This window comes from Oxyura jamaicensis, chromosome 9, assembly GCF_011077185.1.
Source record: "Oxyura jamaicensis isolate SHBP4307 breed ruddy duck chromosome 9, BPBGC_Ojam_1.0, whole genome shotgun sequence".
NCBI lineage: Eukaryota > Metazoa > Chordata > Aves > Anseriformes > Anatidae > Oxyura > Oxyura jamaicensis.
In genome coordinates, this window is record NC_048901.1 from 21,861,346 (window position 1) to 21,880,936 (window position 19,591).

Here is a 19,591-nt window from a genome sequence, read left to right on the forward strand (position 1 = left end):
TAGGCTCTGACAGAGATAGTTATGGATCTGTCCAAACCACTCGCACAAATAACTAGCTACATGATGCAAACACCCAGTTATTTATGTTGTCTCAGTCAATTGCACATGCCAAAGCTGATCAACAGAAATGAACTGCGGGGTTAACTTACAAATGCAATTTGTAAAGGTATTTAAAAGGCAGGAAACTCAGAACTGAGGCTGTGCTTTGTTCAAAATGCACACAATTTACTGCTATGTAGCAGGTGTTGCTTGTATGCAAAGGTTTATTATAAGAACCCTCTGAACTTAGAAGAGTAGAGGACTTGGACATAGTGTTTTCATGCTCTATTGCCCTTCAATTATTTTTATAGGGGTTTTATGAGACGTTATCTCGCATTCTGAAGCAGTTCATCTGAGCATAATTTAGTGATAAACACACCTGTAAGTTACGAATCCAATGCATCCTTGCTGCTAACTCAATCATCAATTATCTTGCTTTACGCATCATGAAGTTGCCCCCCCAAAAGACATAATTAACATAATTAGTTCTTATCGCCATAATTATCCATTCCTAGTATATTAACTAGTATTCCGTGCAGCTCTTTGTGGATCTAACTTGCCAAAATACAAATTCCACACCTCAATGTGCCTGTTACACATTTTTATAATAGTTTATACACCTTTGTTGAGACACCTTCTGTCTTTCAGTAATCAGCCAATGACACCAAGAAAACCAAACCAAACAAAATATTTTTTTCCTGTTTTCACTGCACAACAATCTCCAACTGCAATACAGTTTGGCACATATAAAAAGACACTCGATCCTGTAACACTATCTTTGTTGTCAAAGCATGTCGAGCCGGCTGTGCAATGACTGCAGGTACTTCTCTTCTTTCACCCTCCTACCTTTCAGACATGTCTTGGTGCTGCATGAAATCCTCACATCGTGCAGAAGGCCATTTGTCTACAGCCCACGCTTATCTTCCCATCTCTTGCCCTGTACAGAGAGGAGGTTCGACATCCTTGGAAGAGAGGTGCCCCGTAAGGACCCTGGCCGGGGCCGTACGGATTCACAGTCTCCAGGACAACCCTGTCACCTCGCAACGCAGCGGCGTTAGGAGCAATTGTCACCGATCCCTTAAGCACATCAAGCAAATCCCTCTGCTGGTGTAGCTGGTATCAGTGAGCTGTCCGTCCTTCCCTGAGGTGGCTGCAGGTAGGTGGGTGATACCTGCTGCCAGACACGTGGTCACCCCGCTCAATCTCCGTGACTGCACATTTCTGACTTACTTTCACGGTTTTGCCCATTTGAAGTTTAGCTTGCCTTTGCTTAAAACATCCCCTCCTTCACTAACGTCTGTTGAACAGCTTGTTAAGTAATCCAAGAACTTTGGATGAAAACAGATGCTTGTAGAGTCTGATATTTTAAGTAACGTTCATCAGGGGCCTTTATGAGCATCTCTCTGCTCTGTTGAATGTCCTTGCACCACTTGAGCATGCTCAGCCATTTTATACCCAACCTTCCAGGCTACCTCCTTCGAGTTTGCATCTGAGAATGAAAGCAAGGAACGTTTCTTCTTGGTGGAAACTGACAGGTCAGTTTTGTGGCTATCTTTAAATGATATTTTTCTTTAAAGTTTAAAGCTATAGGTCTTGTGAATGTGTAGTGAAGCTATCCACTTTAAAATGGGTTCAGTGTAATGTTCATTTGGTTCACTCAGACAGAGTGGAGCTGCTGGCAGCACGCCACTGATGGAATTGCAGCAGCTCAATATTGTTATGGACATTGACTAGTCTCTGCTGAAGTTTACAGGTGGCTTTTAAACTCCAGCAGTAGTTACGGGAACCAAGTTTTGATGTTGTGCTGTATAAGGTTATAATAGAGCAGTCAATCATGCCCTATTGATCTGCAAGTGCAGCTCCCACATTGCAGGCATAGCTCCTTCCTCACTGGAGCTCCTAGCCTTCATACTGAAAGAAGAGGGGATAAATGGATTAGGATCAATGTGAAACAAATTACATAGTAAACTCCTCTGCCCAGGGATTCTCAACTGGAAATAACATAGTCATGAACTTCTATGGTTCTGCCTTCCGAACTTTCATTTTCTTCACAGAAAAACTACTCCCTATCCTCTCTTTCCTTCCGAATTCCCTTTTCTCTTCTTGTTGGTCATTATAAAGGCTGGTCATTAAAATAGATTTTTACATGTAAAGCCTTGTACTTTCATGAAGAGTGCTTGAAGTCTCCAACACATTCTGTTAGAAATTTTACTGGCAAATTTTATTTTGCCAGTAAAGTGCAAGATATACAATATACAAAGGTATTTGTGGCACCAAATGTTGACGCATCAGTTCATTATCTGGAATTTAACAAAATAACTTTTCAGCTCAGGTTTCACTAAAACTTCAGGTTGTACAAACAGAATTAACTACAGGGTGAGCAGAGAGTGGGGTATGAAGAGTCTCATGTTACTTAAGCACATCTTTTCCCTACCTGCTCAGAATAAAAATTAATATTTCATCTTAAAATTAAACAAGATGGTAATCTGGGGACTTCTTACTTAATATTTTTCCTCTCTTTGTTAAATGAAAGACAACATCATATTAGTCCACATCACAGCCTAATGGGCTTCATATCTTCTATGGCAAATACTTTCCTCATAAAGCATATGAAAAATTTCCTGTGTGCTACTTCAGTGAAATGGCATATTTAGGGTGGTGTCAGCATTTCCATTGTAAACACTATTTTTCAGATCCTTACAACCTGCCCATAAAAATGTGCTTCTGCCTAGAAATTCAGCAGCATAACCACAACCCTGCAAGAAAGAAATAGCTTTTCCCTCTTTGAACAATTCTGATAATAATTTTGTTTTTGAAGTGGCTGAGTGGGGCAAATACACAGTGTGCATCCTTCTCAGCCACGTGTCCCTCCCATCTACATGCGATTGATCAGATGCTTCCCTGCATGTCCTACAGATCCAGCTGGTGCTCTCCTAAAATATGTATGAACTGTGCAGAATCTGCCTCATCCTGAGACCTGACTAATGACAGCAACAACTCAAATTATCATGGCTGCTGTAGGCCACAAGATGCCCTGTTGTTCTGGGCACCACAGAAAGGCACTAAAGAGAGTTTGCTCCAGAGAGTTAAGTCTAATTGAACAGAGCAGACAGACAAAGAGTAGGAGAAAGGCAATAATATTATCCTTCCCCCTTTCATAATAACTGAAATACTCAGACCATGAAATCCTGGCGCTGTGGTAGTCAACAGCAAAAAATCTGTTAATGTGAATAGGGTCAGCATTCACACGATTCACGGAGACCAGCTTCATTAAAATCAGACCAGACAAGCAATCTGCCTTTAAAGCCTATGCACATAAATTGCTGAGATTTTCTGATCTGACATTGTGTTAATAATCTTTAAAGAATACTTAAATGACAGTTCTTCGTTACGTTTTTGTGATGTAGGAATACAGCAGCTTGTAAAAATCAGTTTGTTGATGTAATTTCACGTTCTTTTTGTAAGTTTCTTACTTTTCTTAGTGTTAGCTTGATACCTGTTGGTGTTTTCAGACCATTAGGTTGATGACACCAGTACAATCCAGATCTAAAAATCTGAGGGCATAACAAAGTTAATTTTTGACTATATCCAGGAATCTATGGCATTTATGCAGGATGACTTGGTTAGGGATAATTTCTTCGAATAGTTAATTGGCATAATCTGAATGGATACTCAGAGGAAGCACTAGAAAAGGAACTCAATATTAAACGCATATATGCTCATCTGTGCTCCGGCACATAAGCAGGCATTCTTGCATAAACTACCCAGTTATTTTGTTGGGTTTCCTAGGCAACAAATTTCGTTTTGTCCTGCCCATTCAGGATTCCAGTAAAATGTTTCGCTCCCAGTGGTAGGACTTGGAGAGAGTTTACAGGGAAAAGCCAAGTACAGCAGAATAAAGCCTTGGACAGGAGAAGAGCAGCAGTAGTGCTGCAGTTCATCAGGGTTACCAGACAAAAAAGAATCAACAACTAACTGCATAAATAACTGAAAACTACGTATGTCTGGTTTTCCAAGGTGTTATAAAGCCAAGAGTTTCAAGGGGGTTGCTGGGGCTGTAACCAAGCAACACTACTGAAACTTGGTCCTCCCTTCTGGAAAAACAAAGGGCTTGCAAGGCCTAACGACAATATCTGGCACGGAGGATTGAGTCTTTCCATTGATTTTATGGTCTTTGGCTCAAGTCACAGAAAGAGATGTTTATGGAATGAAGAATGGCATTTTTATTTGGTCTAGGAGACACTAACAAATTTGCCTTTACTAATAAAACGTCAGTCAAAAATTCTGGATGAAGTAGACTTTTACTGACACTACAGAAAGAACATGTATAAGTAATGTTTTGAGATTTTTTTTTTCTCAAAAGTTTCTTTTCTTTACAGACAATGTATATTTCCTAAAAAATAGAATGGGTATAATTTGCCTTCTCTTGTAGTTGGCAACTTATCTGTGGGTATGTGAAAGGGAAAACAAAATTATATCCGAAGTCAGTGGCATGCAGCGCTCCTGTTCATTGAAGTGCAATAATGATTTCTCCCATTATAAGTCTCACTTGAGATAAGGTATATTTCCCCTTTCACCTTAAAACACAGCTTTTCATATTGCCCAGAGTTATTGCATCCCTCATCCACAGATGCACTTAAGCTTATGCTTAACCTTTTAGTCCTTAAGAGTAAGGCCATTGCATTCAATTGGAGCAGAGTCAAACTTCCATGTGCCTATAGAAGAGAATAAATAAATGAATGGTATCTGCCAGATATCTGACAGATTTTTCAGGAGAATGAACCAAGCATTCTTTTAGGGAGGTCATGGTTTAGAGCTCATTGAAATTGATAGGCAAACTGCCATCCATTTTAATGAGCTTTCTGTCAGTCCTGACTTGTCCAAATGCTATTTCTGTCTAATTCTCAAAAATTGAAACATCTTATCCAAAGCTGCCAAAATGAATAAAGTCAGACAGTTGATGAAGCCACCAAGAGATGAAAACTCTGGTAAGAGCAGGACAGTCTCATTGCCTCCATCCACATCTCTGTTATGAATCTCGTGTTTCACCTTTTCATATTTTAATTGTTAATAATTCCCAATGGAATTCAATGCTCATTAAGCACTTCCTAATTTATTGAACATAAGTTTCATGAGGTAATTTTAATCATATGAAAATCATTCTAAATTAATTTTGATAAATAATTTCCTGTTGCAGTCTTCTAAGCTTCCTTTTGCACTCTGCCATTTGAAGCAGCATCTGTGGTTATTCTCCCGTCTAGCATCCATCGTTGCAGATGCTACTGAATTTCCATAAATTGTTGTATTTATTTATGTAACTGCTGCCAATTGCTAAAGAGTTACTTTTTTTTTTTTTTTTTTTTTTTTTTTTTGGGGGGGGAAAAATTATTTTCTTATATTTTAGGGAAAAAATTTTTTCACGTCATATATCAAAACCCTGCCTTCCTGAAACTCACGTCTTGCAAATATGGGAATACTTAGGAGTCACCTCAGCACGCCTTTAATAAACTGGCTTTACAAAGTTGTCATATGTTAGATATTTAGGATAAATAGGCATAATCTTTTTAAATATGGAACAGGAAAACTACTCATAATACATTTGACTCGTTCAGTCTGGCATTATCAATACCAGCAATTCACAAATTCTTTATATTGTGCAGCCTTTCCTTTTGTCTGCAATACTTTGCACCTTTCCCTTCCTTTCTCCCCAGCACTTGTCTCCCTCACATGTACATCTGTTTCATTCATCTACTGAACACGTGTAGGTGGGTGAACACATGTAGGTACACACAATACACCGGATGCCACCTGTGCAGCCAACCCATTTTATATGTGTATTTACAGGTATGTGTAACCATAGGTGTATATATACATTTGTGTGCATATTTATGCACATTTGCATATATATATATTTAATTAAGGTGCAGGGACAGGCAGGAGAACAGGGTATAACTACTCTTATACAGATAACAATTTCAAAGAAGATCACTGAATTTCAGTACAAATGTGCTTTAACGAATACCTACTCTCTTTCTAAGAGCAATCCCTTTTTGCTCTAGCTTCGATGATACAGGATGTTCTTCTGAGCTACAGTTCTGATTAATGTCACCCTGTTGCTGGGACAAGACGATAAAAACCACCGAGCTCTACATATGCGAAGAAAGGACTGAAAAAAACAGGAAAGCACGCAAAGCAATGCAGCTGAATGACGAGCATAATTTGGTTGTTTAAAATTCACAGACAGCTGCCTCCACTGCAACCAATGATGGAACTGAGACCTATGAATGTGTATTTACAGGCAGAACTTGTTTCCTGACATCTCTGATTTTTTTTACCCCTGTTCTTTCCACGTCTTATTGCCAAGAAAGAAAAAAAGTAGTTCAAATGAAAGTCTTGTTATTATTCACTGTCTGCAAGCATAATAAAGATGTTTTCTAGCTGAAAACAGAAAGCAGGGCCTCCTACAATCATGGGGAAAAGAAGAGTGAAGTGCCATCTATTTTTATTGAAGATGTATTGTTCATGCAACTTTTCTCAGGAAATCCAAATAATTTGCTCCCAATTGCTTTCAGTTTGAAAAAATGGCTTGCTCGTGTTACAAGCAAGCTGAAGGAGCATTATTTCCCTTCAGTGCTTATTATATAGGAAGGACACAAACACACTGTAGCTAGAAACTGGCACGTCCTGCCAGAAGAGATGAAATGTAATGAAGATGTGTTTCTGGTTGAAGTCAGAGGATGCATTTGCCATATCACGTGGTCATAAAGACTTCACAAAGGCACAAGAAACTTGGGAGGAAAGGAGAATACGCAGATCCTGAGGGCTACATCACCGTTCTCTGGCACTGGGAGACACTGCTCCACTCCACTGCTTTGGCAGTACTGGGGGTAGTTAAGAGTTCCTTGGACTGATTTTCCATCGCTTTGTCCCTCAGCTGTGTGTTTGTACCTGCTGCTATGCAGGTGTGAGTGCGATCTCTGGACTTCAGCAAAGCCAAGTCCATTGCTGGTCTAAAGGAGCGTTATGGGGGTGCTGGTAAACTACTTCATGTCACGACATTCTCCAGTCACAGGCCTGTGTTCTCAAACACAAACTAACCCCATCTTTTGGCTGCTCCACTTTGCCTTGCTCTGCCAGTTCGTGCTGTATTCCAGCAGCTGGAGAACATGAAACTTCTTTTCTCCTTGACTTGCACTGGGGGAAGGGGCCCTGCCTTCAGCAGGAAACCTTATGTGGAGTTGTTGCATGGTCAGGCAAACAAATCTTATTAAAAAATGTGATGGTGTAATTCTGTTGATTACGGTAGCTTAACGTTTCTACTGGTACTTGGAATTTTTTATCCATTCAGACCCCTGAGTTTTTGCAGTCAAATCGTGAAAGATCAGCAGCTGAGCTTCAATAGCATTCCTCCTCATTTTGCATGCTGCCTTTCCTGTTTTGTAGAGCTTCTGAATACAAAATGAAGCAGCAAGAGTGTGTTTGCTCTATAGCTAGCAAGGCACGAAGCACTTCTTTCTACAGCTGTGGAGTACATCCAGAATATTCATAACAGTGCTGCAGGAGATGTGATTCAATGTGTGACAGTCAGTGTGCCATTGTGTGACACCAGATGATTAATGCTCACAGCAAAACACTGCTTGGTTTAAGCAAACAGAATTAAATATTTCTTTATGATTATAGAAATCACGTTAGATCTCTGAGTGAACATCAGCTGCTGCTCTCAGATGCTTCGTATTTGTTGACTTGTTTTCAAATGCTTTGATCCTGCATTGAATTTCCCTACCACATAAATCCACCGACACTTTGGGCCAGCACGGTGATTCAGGGATGGGGATGGTAGCTCGGGACACAGTGGGTACCTGCACATCAGCCTCCCTCTTGCTTTAGGACCTGCAATTTACAGCATCGTTTTGTTCCCATTTTCAGCCTTAGAAAGCCTGTGAGTTTAAAAGGGCAGTGATCTTAACCCAAGTGCCAAACCAGTAGGGTTCTTCCTTTCCAGCCCCCAGGGCATTAGACCAACCTCACCAGTTGGTCACTCAGCACGGGGGATGTGCTGGCAACACTTTCTGTGGAAAGTATTCTGAGTCACCTGGGCTACAAAGCAGGCGGATCAGGGAACAGTGCTGGGTCTAGCATGTTCCTTGGAGCATCCAGCCGTATTTGCCCCATATTGGAGCAAAGCTGTACGGTGCACACCACCACCCCCTGCTCCTCGCCCTCCATCAGAAGGAAAGGCAGGCATGCAAACCACCAAACCGTATCACAGTCAGGTCCTCTCTCTGGCGATCAGAGGCACAGGGGGAGCCAAAAGAACCAGCCCCACGTTGTATGTGTTGTACATGAACATACATGCAAAATAAACTCCATCTTTCATTGAAAAAAAAAAAATGTTTCGTACAGAAAATCTAAAGAATAAGCTGGCCTTACAACACTGAAGGAAGAATAGAGGACAAAAACATGTTTCCCACTTGAAAACCTTTGTTTATAGAGTTGCCAGGATGCATCTTCCAGCAGAAACAGCAGACTTTGATCTGTCTTGTTCTTGAATGCTGCTCAGATTATTATGGTAACAATGAAGGAGGGTGGAAAATGGGCTGCCAGATGGTTAATGGCCTTCCTGAAAAATAGCCTTCTATGTTGTTTTTTGAAGTCACTTGTCAGGAAACTATAATGTAATCTCTGTATTCTTGTCATTCATAGAAGGAATCATATTTTAAGCAGGTGTTATCAAGGCCAAGAGAGCCCAAATTAACTTGTCCTAAAGCTACTTCTCAGTGCACTGCCAGTAAACCTACCAGCAAGTTGCTGTAGCCAGAAAATACATGCAAAATAATACACAGGCAGCATATGAAGGAGTGATTTCTGGCAGCTCCTCAAATGAGGGTCACGACTCCTCTTCAGGGCTCTCTGCACTGCGAGTGGCTGGGTGGCTGGCGAGCTTTGCCACTGCCCAACATAAACACTGATACCCCTTTATTTCCCCAGGACTCTTTTTGCCTTCATTTTTCTACTTATAGTTCACTTGTGAATTCTCTGTGCAACGGCTGTAGCAACAAGAATGCACTGCCAGGAGTCCCAAGAGGCCTGAATTTATCTCATTTAATTTCAGGGACCCAAGGAAAGGCATCCAGCTAAGTGAGGCTCCCTGAACAGTTAACGAGAAAGGAGGAGAGGCAAACAACCTATTTTTATTCTATTACACGCACCCTGCACCAAAAAGAAGGCCTCCATGAAGCACAGAATAGCTTCACTATTTTGTGCTGTATTATCTTATGGCTTCATGTAAATGTATTTAGGTTAGGTTTTGATTACTTATTATAACATAATAGTATAATAATAGCAATAGTCTTTCCACCAAAATATACCTTTATGAACTCTAAAACTTTCATGCTTATAGTCTTAAATTTTTTATTCATTTTTTGTAGAAACACTGATTAGAAGTCCATTTTGCATTTTCAGGTATGTGGCCTTAAGTCATATTTGCAATAATTGGGCAAAAATTGTGTTCTTACCAATCATTTAAAATCAGCTGTATCACTTCCCACCTGGTTCTCTGCACATCAGGGCATAGCCTGACAAAGACCTGCCCATGGTTCCAAACTGACTAAAACTAATGGCAATTTTTTTCTTTTTACATGGACTACAGGGGGTTTGGATCTCCAGAAGCCTTTTAAAGTTAGCTTTTTATGATGTTTTTTTCTTTGTTTTGGACACTACATGATCGCTTACTTGATTTAAATAAGTAACATCATGGAACTAGACGTTCCTTAATTTCTGCTCAGAGGTAACTGTACATTGTCCCTTGGGATTGTTTCACCTACCTTGTTGTAATGATGACAGTGAAGGGGAAAGCTGGTAACGTCCTCAGCTTTTTAAAGTGCTCGATACAAGGCTATTTTACTCATGGTTCCAAGCTCTGTCCAACGTATATCACGATTCAGAAGGTCACTAATCGACACATCGCTTCTGCAGAACACTTTGTTCCATAGATATATATACATTACAGTTGGAGGGAAACTGGAAAATAAATGAATTAAATATTCGAGATTGGCCTGTTCTGCTTGCATCACTGTAGCACTGTATCATTGAAATATTGCGATGATTGACAAATAATCCCTGTTCAAAAACTCTGAATTGAGCTTATAAACTCTAACACTGTTTACAGTTCTAATTTTGATTAGACCAAGGCGAAAATTCTGTAGAGGAAAAGATCAGGGGAGGGACATATGCAAAGCTGGTGGTGGGAGCAACATGAGAAATGGCCTCTTTAACCTGTAAGTTTCACTTGAGGTTTTTAACTGCAGCTCAGCTGATGAGGATGTATCTTTGGTTCAGAGCTGGCAGAAGAGTTTTAGGCAGTCCTGCTCCTGGAGGATGAAACATCTCTGCACTCTGCTAATTCCAAGCTGCAGCTTGACCCAAAGAGAACATGTCCCAGAAGACCTAATGAATTTTTCAGACCAATATTTCTCTTGTAATGAGCCTGAGAAATTCTGTTAATGTTTGTCAAACTAGAGCAGCTTTCTCAATGTTACTTTTGGAAATATGCTATTTACAAAGCATACAAAAAAGCCCCAAACAGACTTCTTGTATAGGATTATTGGTGACTGGTAATACCTGGCATTTTCTAGACCATGATCCTTACATGTCTCAGAGAAAGATGGACTTTGGTATCTTGTATTTCTTAGCATGTTTTGGCATACTTCTTTCATTCTACCTGGGCAATGGTATCATACGGTTACCACTCGTAAGCATTCTGTTGTTGCAAGTTGCTTGGTTCTAAAACACTAATCTTAACAAATACATGCAAATAAAACAAAAATGTTGAGCTATGATTGGATCTAAGTGCATTTGGTAGCATTAGAGTAGTTGAATGAATGGTTGAAGCCCATCTAAAAAAATTCTTTTGAAAGAAAACACAGGATTTTTCCATGGCCAATTCCAATCCCCTAACGAAAGCATGAAAAATGTGATTTAGATATAAACCAGATTTTATTTGTATATTTTTTCTTCTTTACTTAAAAGCACTTCTATGCAAATACAAAACCATTTTTCCTTCAGTTTGTCCAAAAGATGCCTCTTCCAGAAGGAACAGAAGATGCGTGTTTAGGAGAGCTAGATGGTAAAACAACTTCTCACCAGCAAAGCACTGGTCAGATCTGAAAAGTCATTTATGTTAAGATTCAGCGTGGCTGCAAAGATAAAAACTCAGGCAGCTCAGGCTAAATTCCCCAGCTGCAGGAATGATTGCCATCTTTTTCCTCAGCCAGGTCCTCGCAGACCTAGAATTTTACTATCTGCCAGATTAGTTTCCAGAACCCAGCACTGCAAACACATCATTAAGAAAAAATCTTCCAGACTATTTTATCACAGTAGAGAGTGGACAGTACTGTGAAGGCTTTGGCATACCACACTTTTTAGCAACAGCTGCCAACATCTTGAGCTTTGCTATGCTTCTATTTTTGAATGATTAGCTGCCCGACTTCCAGACACAGTCATTAGCAGAATTTTGAGGCTGCATTTGTAAAGTGCTTTGAAAAAGTCTAAACAATTTCTAAAATAGTGAGTGTGTCACCTATTGCTTGGATAACACGTTTATCTTCACTGCCTTTCTCCATTTACCTACCTGCCAGAGTGGCTGTGAGTAAGTTTGCTATCACTCACTAGCCTCACAGCCTTGACTATTGTAATGTCCTGTTGTCTATGAACTGTAATTTAAAATGCATTTTGTTATAGGACTCATGTCTCTATTTTGTTTTGTTTGACTAATGCCTCAAACAATCGGTCCACGACTTCTCATTACTGCTGTGAAATGAAAAATGTTGACATCAGTGTGGCTGTAAGAGCAGTCCTATATGGAGGATGTCACTTGAGAAGCCCCAGTAGCTGGGGGTAACATATGCAGTGTTGTTCACAAGTCACATACTACTGCTGTGTTTATGTATTGCAAATGGTTTTCCATGTCTAACTTTGTTTTATATCCCTTAACCAATGCCAGCTGGAAGCCGAAGACAAACTATTGAACCAATTACTAAAGGTCCCCAGTAAGCAAAGAGTTTTCATTTTGTCTGGACCCTTGTAACTACTGCAGCTTGATCCAAAATGCTCAGGGAGTGCAGACAGTTTCACAAGCTAAAATAAGCTACAATTCCTCATCAACCACATCAGTAGATGCAGAGTTCATGGGGGAAGTGAATTCACTTCTTGCTGGTACTAGCTGAATTACTAAGGTATAGCTTTCTTCCTCCTTGGCACTGTGCTTTTAATAAAATCTATTTCCATTTCCCACAGGAGGGACAAATGCAAAGGTTGTCCGTTAAAATGGATGGAAACAACTTGAGAATTTGCTTGTAAACACAGCTTTTGGAGTATGCCTAGTATTCGTTTTTAGAAAATCCTTGTAGGAAAAATACTGCTTCCTCCCCAGGAAGAGAGAACACCACCTTACACTGGTGCAATTTCACTGTAAAAGGGGAGAATACATCCGGAATCTGCTCACGTGGAAATTCTAGTGACAGTACACAAGGCAGCAAAGGGGAAATAACAGAGGTAAGCAAACGAAAACCACAGAATAGTAGGATCAGTGCATCAATGACTTCAACCCTGCCATTCCTCTAGATAAGAAAATTCCATAGTTAAGGAAATGTCTACTGTTGTTGCACTCATGGCTCGGAAGTGAGAACAGTACAGCTCTACCGTGGTTCATCAAAATGGGTTGAAAAACGTTTATCATCCAGACTATGAACAGGACAAAAACACCCTTATGAAGAATGGATTTTATCTAGCAATCCTTTATCAACAATCAGAGAAAAGCTTCTAAGTTGTTTTTTCTTCCAATCATTAATCTCAGGCAGTGGCTAATTACGCTCTCAAACACAACCCATTGATTTTACCAAGACCTACATACACTTGAACCTCATTCAGGATGTATTCAGCTTTCCAGCATTCCCCTAGGATTACTGCCCTATGAGAAAGCACTTCTTGGCTTCTTAGGATAGAGTGACATCTTGTGGTTTCTCCTGTCCATCATTGTAAAATTAGCCACAAAGGCTTTGACCAAATCTTTTGCTGTTGCCTGTACAGCACAAAGATCTCGTTTGAGTAATATCACGTACTTCTCTCAGTACCATGTAAGTCCAGTTTTATACTTGTGCATTTGCTGTGAGACTGCTGTGGGGTGAATCAAGTGCAAAATGCGAGCCATGATCCTTACTGTCATTTAACTACAGACTTTGAGACTACAGCAAATGAAAAGCGCTGAGCATCTAATAGAAAACCACAGCCAGGAACGGAGTGGCTTTCAAAAAAAAAGTCAGTCTAGCCCCCATTAAGTACAGGTGTGATTGTACTAAGCGACAACTTGCTTTGCCATTTTCCATAACCTTTCAGTCTCTCCTGTGCACCTGGGAAGTGGTGGTTGTCTTTGGTGCTTGTTTTTTGTTTGTTTGTTTGTTTGTTTTTTGAACATTCAACAAGTACTTCCATCAAGACTGTAGTAAAACAGTGAAAATTAGTGCTTGGAAGAGCGACATACTAACATTTTAATGTATAGAACACGGCAGGTTTTTGTTTGAATGAACTAATCCAGAGATACTGTTGGCTACTCAAGGTCACTTAAATGTGGGATGTTATCAGTTAAGTCAGTCAGTCTCAGGTCACAGCAGCACTACTAAAAGGACTAGCAGGAAAAATAGTCTCTTGAACTGAAGCTCTGAAAGGCATTTCCAGCTGGACTCCAGTAAATGTATGCAAGAAGGACAGATGATGACAACATTAGGGAACAGCATCTTTTGCTTAAATCCCACGTGTATCACAGAAGGATCTCAGTACACACTCACATCATGGGTCACTTACACAGCACAACTATAGAAGTTTCATTAATTTATTTTCTGATGTAGCCCCCAACACAAAATACAAATTTATTTTTTAAGAAGACCACACACCTAAACTCAACATATGAAATACTACTGTGGAATTCCCCTTACCATAAAAACAGTAAGACAAAGTATTTTGCTAGTTTTGTCTCAGAAGCAATAGCATCTTTGAAAAGAATATACAAAATCTAGATTAAAACCACAATGTGATAGTATTCATATACCTCAGTAAACTGGTAACAATACTTAAGATACTACTTCTGAAAAACAGTATTGTTTGAGAGCTGCTCTCGTTGTGGTGTACGACGAACAATTGTGCATAATTTAGTGATAAACCCATTCTTGTTACTGAAAACCAGATAATTCTCGATTTTCAAGAAACATGAAATGGCTATGTTGCATCTGTAAGGACTAGGTGAGTATCAAGTGAAATAACTAGTGCTTGCACCTCTGTTTCTGCTTCCTTTCCAATATGCCCACTGAGACAATTCTCAGAATCAGACTTAGCACATGAGATGCATCATTCCTCTCAGTACCTATGGTCAGTCTAACTGCTAGGGAAGTCTGTGCACTTGCCTGATATCCTCTATAAATACTTCTGTCTGGCAGTTGTCCTTCCATAACTCCATAGCTTTAGTTCAAGTCTATCTTCAAAGTCTTTCCCTTGGTAAGGAGCATCTACACTGCAAGGAACTAATGAAAAAAAATACCACAGACTTGGTCAGAAAGATCTTTCACTGCACTGGGAATAAACTTCATTGAGTTACCTTTCTCATGTCTTTCCACTTCAGTGAGCACCTCAAAATTTAGCCTGAAAAAATGTAACAGCATAAAACTCAGGCTCCCGCTGAGGTTAAAAACACAGGAGATCTTTACCACGTGGGGTCACTTTTACAGACATTAGGTGGTTTCCATGAAATCATCTAAACATGAAGATCCAGCCCTTCTCTAACAGTGTCAAAGGAGCTGGATTTAAGTGCATTGAGGCTAGTTCTACACCTTGGTAAAATTAGCCTTCTCTTTCTTAGGAGGGAGAGGGAATGCTTCTAGGTGTAACATTTTTAACTATATAGAACTAAGGATTATAATTTGCCTAAAGTTCAATACGAAACATTTCTTATCAAGTCTAGACTATAACACACAAAGGGCTATACCAAACAGCAGAACAATGCAGAAGAAGCAGGAGCTTTTTTTGTTTTGTTTTATTTTTTTTTTACATTTTTCCTCTTTGCAATATAACCAAACAGTTCAAGGAGGCAGGACGTGGTATGTGCTCAAACACCCTCAGGGGCAGCATACTCAGCCTCCACGCATCACTTTGCAGCCTGACCTGCAGGATTTGCACCAGCAGGATAAAAAAGTGATCTATGTGCCAGCCTTGGGAAGTTCTCCTTGCATGAGTAACTTTGTGAGCACTATCTATGCTGTTTTGAATTGAATGCATGTGTGAGAGGCCCGTAAGTTAAATTCAGCCAACGTGCATTTGTTCCCATAGAATTCAAAAGAAAACTTTTATTGTCTGAAAACCCCATTTATCTATAAGTCTGTATGTATGACCTGTTTCAAGAGCTCCTCCTTTTTCTCCCATTCTCTCACCTTCTAAATAACTTCTGTTCATCTCATATTTTGTACAATGAGGGAAGAAATAATTACATGCCTGCCTAGTGATCGCTGGTACTTCTTGCAAATGGAAACAGCAGCTAATTCCAGGCTAACATTTACTTGTGGTACATGTCATTCTCCTCTGACGGTTTGTCCTCAATAAAAAGTTAGGGAAGAAAAAGGATTATGCTGTTCCTTTAGACATTCATGAACTGAACATCTTTAGACATCTTTATACACTTAAATCTAAGAAAATAAGTATTTAATTTTGAGAACGATCATTCTAGATCACTGAAGTGAGATACTGTAAAGCTCAGGTTAAAGTAGAACAACTACTTTTGTGGAGAAAAATGTGTTCACACAAATGACATGACTATTCACCCATTTTTACTTCAGTCACATACATAGCTATTCTATACTGACTAGGTTCAAATATCCATGCGATCAAATTTTATTGGCATCAACATTTATGGAAGGTGAATCGCAGAATCGCATGCAGGAGCATTCATAAAAGCAACATTTTAGAATCACACGTGGGAGTTCATACAAAAAGTCAACCACAGTTATCTTAGATAGAATCCATTAGGCTTAATTTTTTCCCATTAACTTTGATGAGACAGCATACCGCAGTCTGTTTACAAGAAGAGATTACATTTTCCAGATGTAGTTCTTCAACTGTACGTTATCATCACGGTTTGCCATTTGATTATTCAGAGCTGCACCCATTCTGCTCCTTTATCATTGATCCAGTCAGTCTTTGGACTGTGAAAAATTTAGGAATTATGGATTTGCAAGTTTGTTGCTTTACGATTCACTAGAACAAGAAACAGTTGTTGACATGTACACAGTTTTATTTTAAGGACACAGCAATCACAATGACAAACAGAACCATTATTTTAATACTGTGAACTTTCCTCTGGAAACTGACTTGCACACAGATCTGAAAGCATTTTAAACAGTATCTTGGGGGAAAACACAGCAAACCTTAAATACATTAGCTTCAAACTTCATGTGCTTTTTTCCTCATTTTGGTAGCTGGCAGTAGTTAAAGCTCTTCAAAGTCATGGCCACTCGTATTCATCGCTTCAGGGTGCATTACCCTCCCCATGAATAACACAGTACCTGTAGCAAAAGGGAAAAAGAGAGGGGAAGGAAAGATGTCAAAACTAAAAGGAAATGTTGAGGTTATGCAATAGTGAATTACTGATATTGAGTTCTAGACTGTCTTGTCCACAATTTTTAAAAACAGGAATAAATCACAAACGCTTCGGATATTCTTGAGAATCAGGGTAACCATTACGGAGTTCCTTAGCTCGCTCGCAGAACAGGTAAGGCACTGAACAAAGACCAATCTGACAGTCTGTGGCTGCACAGCAACATTTTGACACCCAGCCACAACCACATCATTAAGACAACTTACAAATACGAAACTAAGGAATTAACTTAATCATTGCCCATTTTGCTAGTGAATGCTGTTCCCATTTCTTGCCTTCCACAGAACATTTCAAGAGCACAACAGAATTATTCATAGCTGTAATATAAGTCCATTATGTAAAACACTCGGTACTAGGAACAGAGCTCTTCCCACAGTGAAGCTCTTATGGAATGCAGTGATTATGGTTATTCAGGGCAGTAACACTGCATTCTGATAAAAATGGTGAATTTTTATTCCCCAGGGCTTTTAATCACTGAATTGAGTATTTTTCATGACGATATCAAATTTCAGTTTTGTATTTGGAGAAACATGAAGTGGACATAGAAAGACTCGGTCTTTCAGTGTTAGGAATTCCAGTACAAATTGAGAAAAAATTGTAATACAAGGACAATTTGTTAATCAAAATATGTCATTTTCTTTTGTACCCCTGGTGATACACTAGTGAAAGATTTAAAGAGTGAAAATCTCACCTGTTCTTCTGTTCCTGACCAAAAAGAAAAAAGGATGATCAACTATGACTTGCGGATACAGCACTGCCATTCTGCTAATTGCAATCATTCCTGAAGGAGAAAGGACATAGTCAACTGAAGTATCACCGCACGTTCTCTCCTGCTTTTCGTGAAAGACACTTATAAGGCTGATGAGGACACTGACATACCACACCCCCAGCACTGAATGTCACCAAGAAATTGCACAATCTAACCAAAAATGAAAGTGACCTCCAGAATAATTGCATACCTATTTGTGCTTTAAGAAATATTAAGAATGGAGTGGTACAATTTCCCAGGCTGAGGGAACAGGTTATAATTTAAGATGCAGAACCTTAAGAGAAATTATGAATCCTGCTTACTTGTTGAAAGAAAATGCATTATGTTAGACAGCACTACTGACCTCTTTTAAACAGCTTCTAGCCTGCCTTTGATAGGGAAAGGTAACTCTTAACAGCTATGGAGTGTAAAGCTAAACGAGCTGATCTTGCAGCTTTTAGCTTCACTTGAATCTTTAAACAATGCAAAGGTTGAGGGTAAAATTAAGTGGGAGTTGGGCAGAATTTTGCTCTTCATTATTTTTATCTGGTGATGCATGGATTTCTCCAGGGCATTATCTCCCAGTGTTTCATTTATTTTTACAGTTTCACTGCACTGACAATGAAGACTCATGCATGACAGTAATCCCTGTCCATATTAATGTTACAATACAAAATGGTTTCTAATATTCATCAGCAAGTCAGTCATTTTTCCCTGCCTCAAAGAAAGGTATAAGTTGAGACAATTAGAAACCAGATAATCATAAAATATGGAACTTATTTTCAGGTAAACTAACAACCTGGCCTCCTACCAGTAATACTGGAGAGCTTTTTTTTTTTCTTCCCCATCTCACTTCTCTGTAAATGAGCTTAAAATGCAATTGCAACAACTCTCAGCTCCTAACTACTCTATCAAATGCTTTCAACCATTCTCAGTTAGCAGATCAAATTATGTATGTTTATGAATGCTCAAGTTCCATGAAGATACAATCTGCAGTCTGTCCCAAACCCCAACACTATAAGCAAAATATTGAAGGTTTTCCACAGGATGCTCCAAACTTTGTGAAACACACCATGTTCAGAAAACACTAATGCTGATTTCCAAATTTCTGTTCTGAAGAGGAATATAGTTGCTGTGCTCTGCCTCCATGCTACATGCTATTTAGCTTTCCTGGCTTTCCAGCAAGTCAGTTTTAAAATATTAATTAACACAATAACTCAGCATTTGAATTCGTTCTGCTTTTCAGTCAGGTACCTGAGGCAGCAGCAGCTTCTGATCCTTCCTCATTAACTTCTAGGAAAGCCTTGTGAAACGCCTTTGCCAGGTAAAGTTCTTTGTTATCTGGAGAGGAAAAAGAAATATATTTCCAGCAGCTCAATAAAAATGAAGCATTTAGGAAAAAACACAGCCCCAAACCCTAGCACTATTATCCTCCCTCTATACCAAGTAGGGAAGGATAAGAACGTTGTACATAGGACTTGCATTACAATATCTTCTGCCAATGCCTTTAACAGCACCCTTTATCTCGTTCAAGACTGTAGTGCTCTTCTACCCTGTATGTATTAGAACAGCATGGCACTACCTAGAGCACCAACATACCAGAGTAAAAGACAATCCTTGCATTCAAGATTTTGAATGTAATTACTGGGGAAAGGGCTTATGACACTATATTACAAATAATTATAGGGAAAGACTTTGTCTCGGGGGAAAAAACAGGTATTTTCTTTCTTGCCATTATGAATCTTCAGTTTCTTTAAAATGTATTTACTGCAATAAAAATCACCACAAAACCATATTTTTTTTCAGTCTTGTTTTCCATCCTTCTTTCCCAGTATTTTAATTCAGGTCCAAGCCTACTCCTGCTTAAGTCAGGGGATGTTTCATTACTTTTCTTCGGTGTCTAAGTGATCAGACCTATTGAAATAGTCAGCACCTTGCAGGAAGCAATACATTACACCATTTAATCAGTTTGACTAAGTTTCATCAGGACAACATAATGAGGATTAGATATACATTTATTGTACCTGCATAAAATGCACAGTAATGACAGAGCACAACTGGCAGTTAGGAAAGGAATAAAAGCTTTCTCAACAGGGAGTTACACAGGCATG

The 19,591-nt window shown here is 39.3% G+C and overlaps 2 protein-coding genes across 3 annotated transcripts in view; both read right to left on the reverse strand.

Moving 5' to 3' along the window:
- Positions 1–10,754, reverse strand: part of LOC118171576 — a 39,777-nt gene extending 29,023 nt beyond the window's left edge. Inside the window, exons 1-2 of the mRNA XM_035334793.1 lie at positions 10,746–10,754; positions 9,864–9,934 (exon numbers count right to left, since the gene is read on the reverse strand). Of these exons, the coding sequence (XP_035190684.1) occupies positions 9,864–9,934; positions 10,746–10,754 (80 nt within the window). The remainder of the gene's footprint in view (positions 1–9,863; positions 9,935–10,745) is intronic.
- A 3,156-nt stretch (positions 10,755–13,910) lies between these two features.
- Positions 13,911–19,591, reverse strand: part of LOC118171772 (neuroserpin) — a 45,201-nt gene continuing 39,520 nt past the window's right edge. For both annotated transcript variants that reach the window (XM_035335167.1, XM_035335168.1), the window contains exons 7-9: positions 18,735–18,821; positions 17,424–17,513; positions 13,911–16,640 (exon numbers count right to left, since the gene is read on the reverse strand). In XM_035335167.1, the coding sequence (XP_035191058.1) occupies positions 16,564–16,640; positions 17,424–17,513; positions 18,735–18,821 (254 nt within the window). In that variant the 3' untranslated portion in view covers positions 13,911–16,563. The remainder of the gene's footprint in view (positions 16,641–17,423; positions 17,514–18,734; positions 18,822–19,591) is intronic.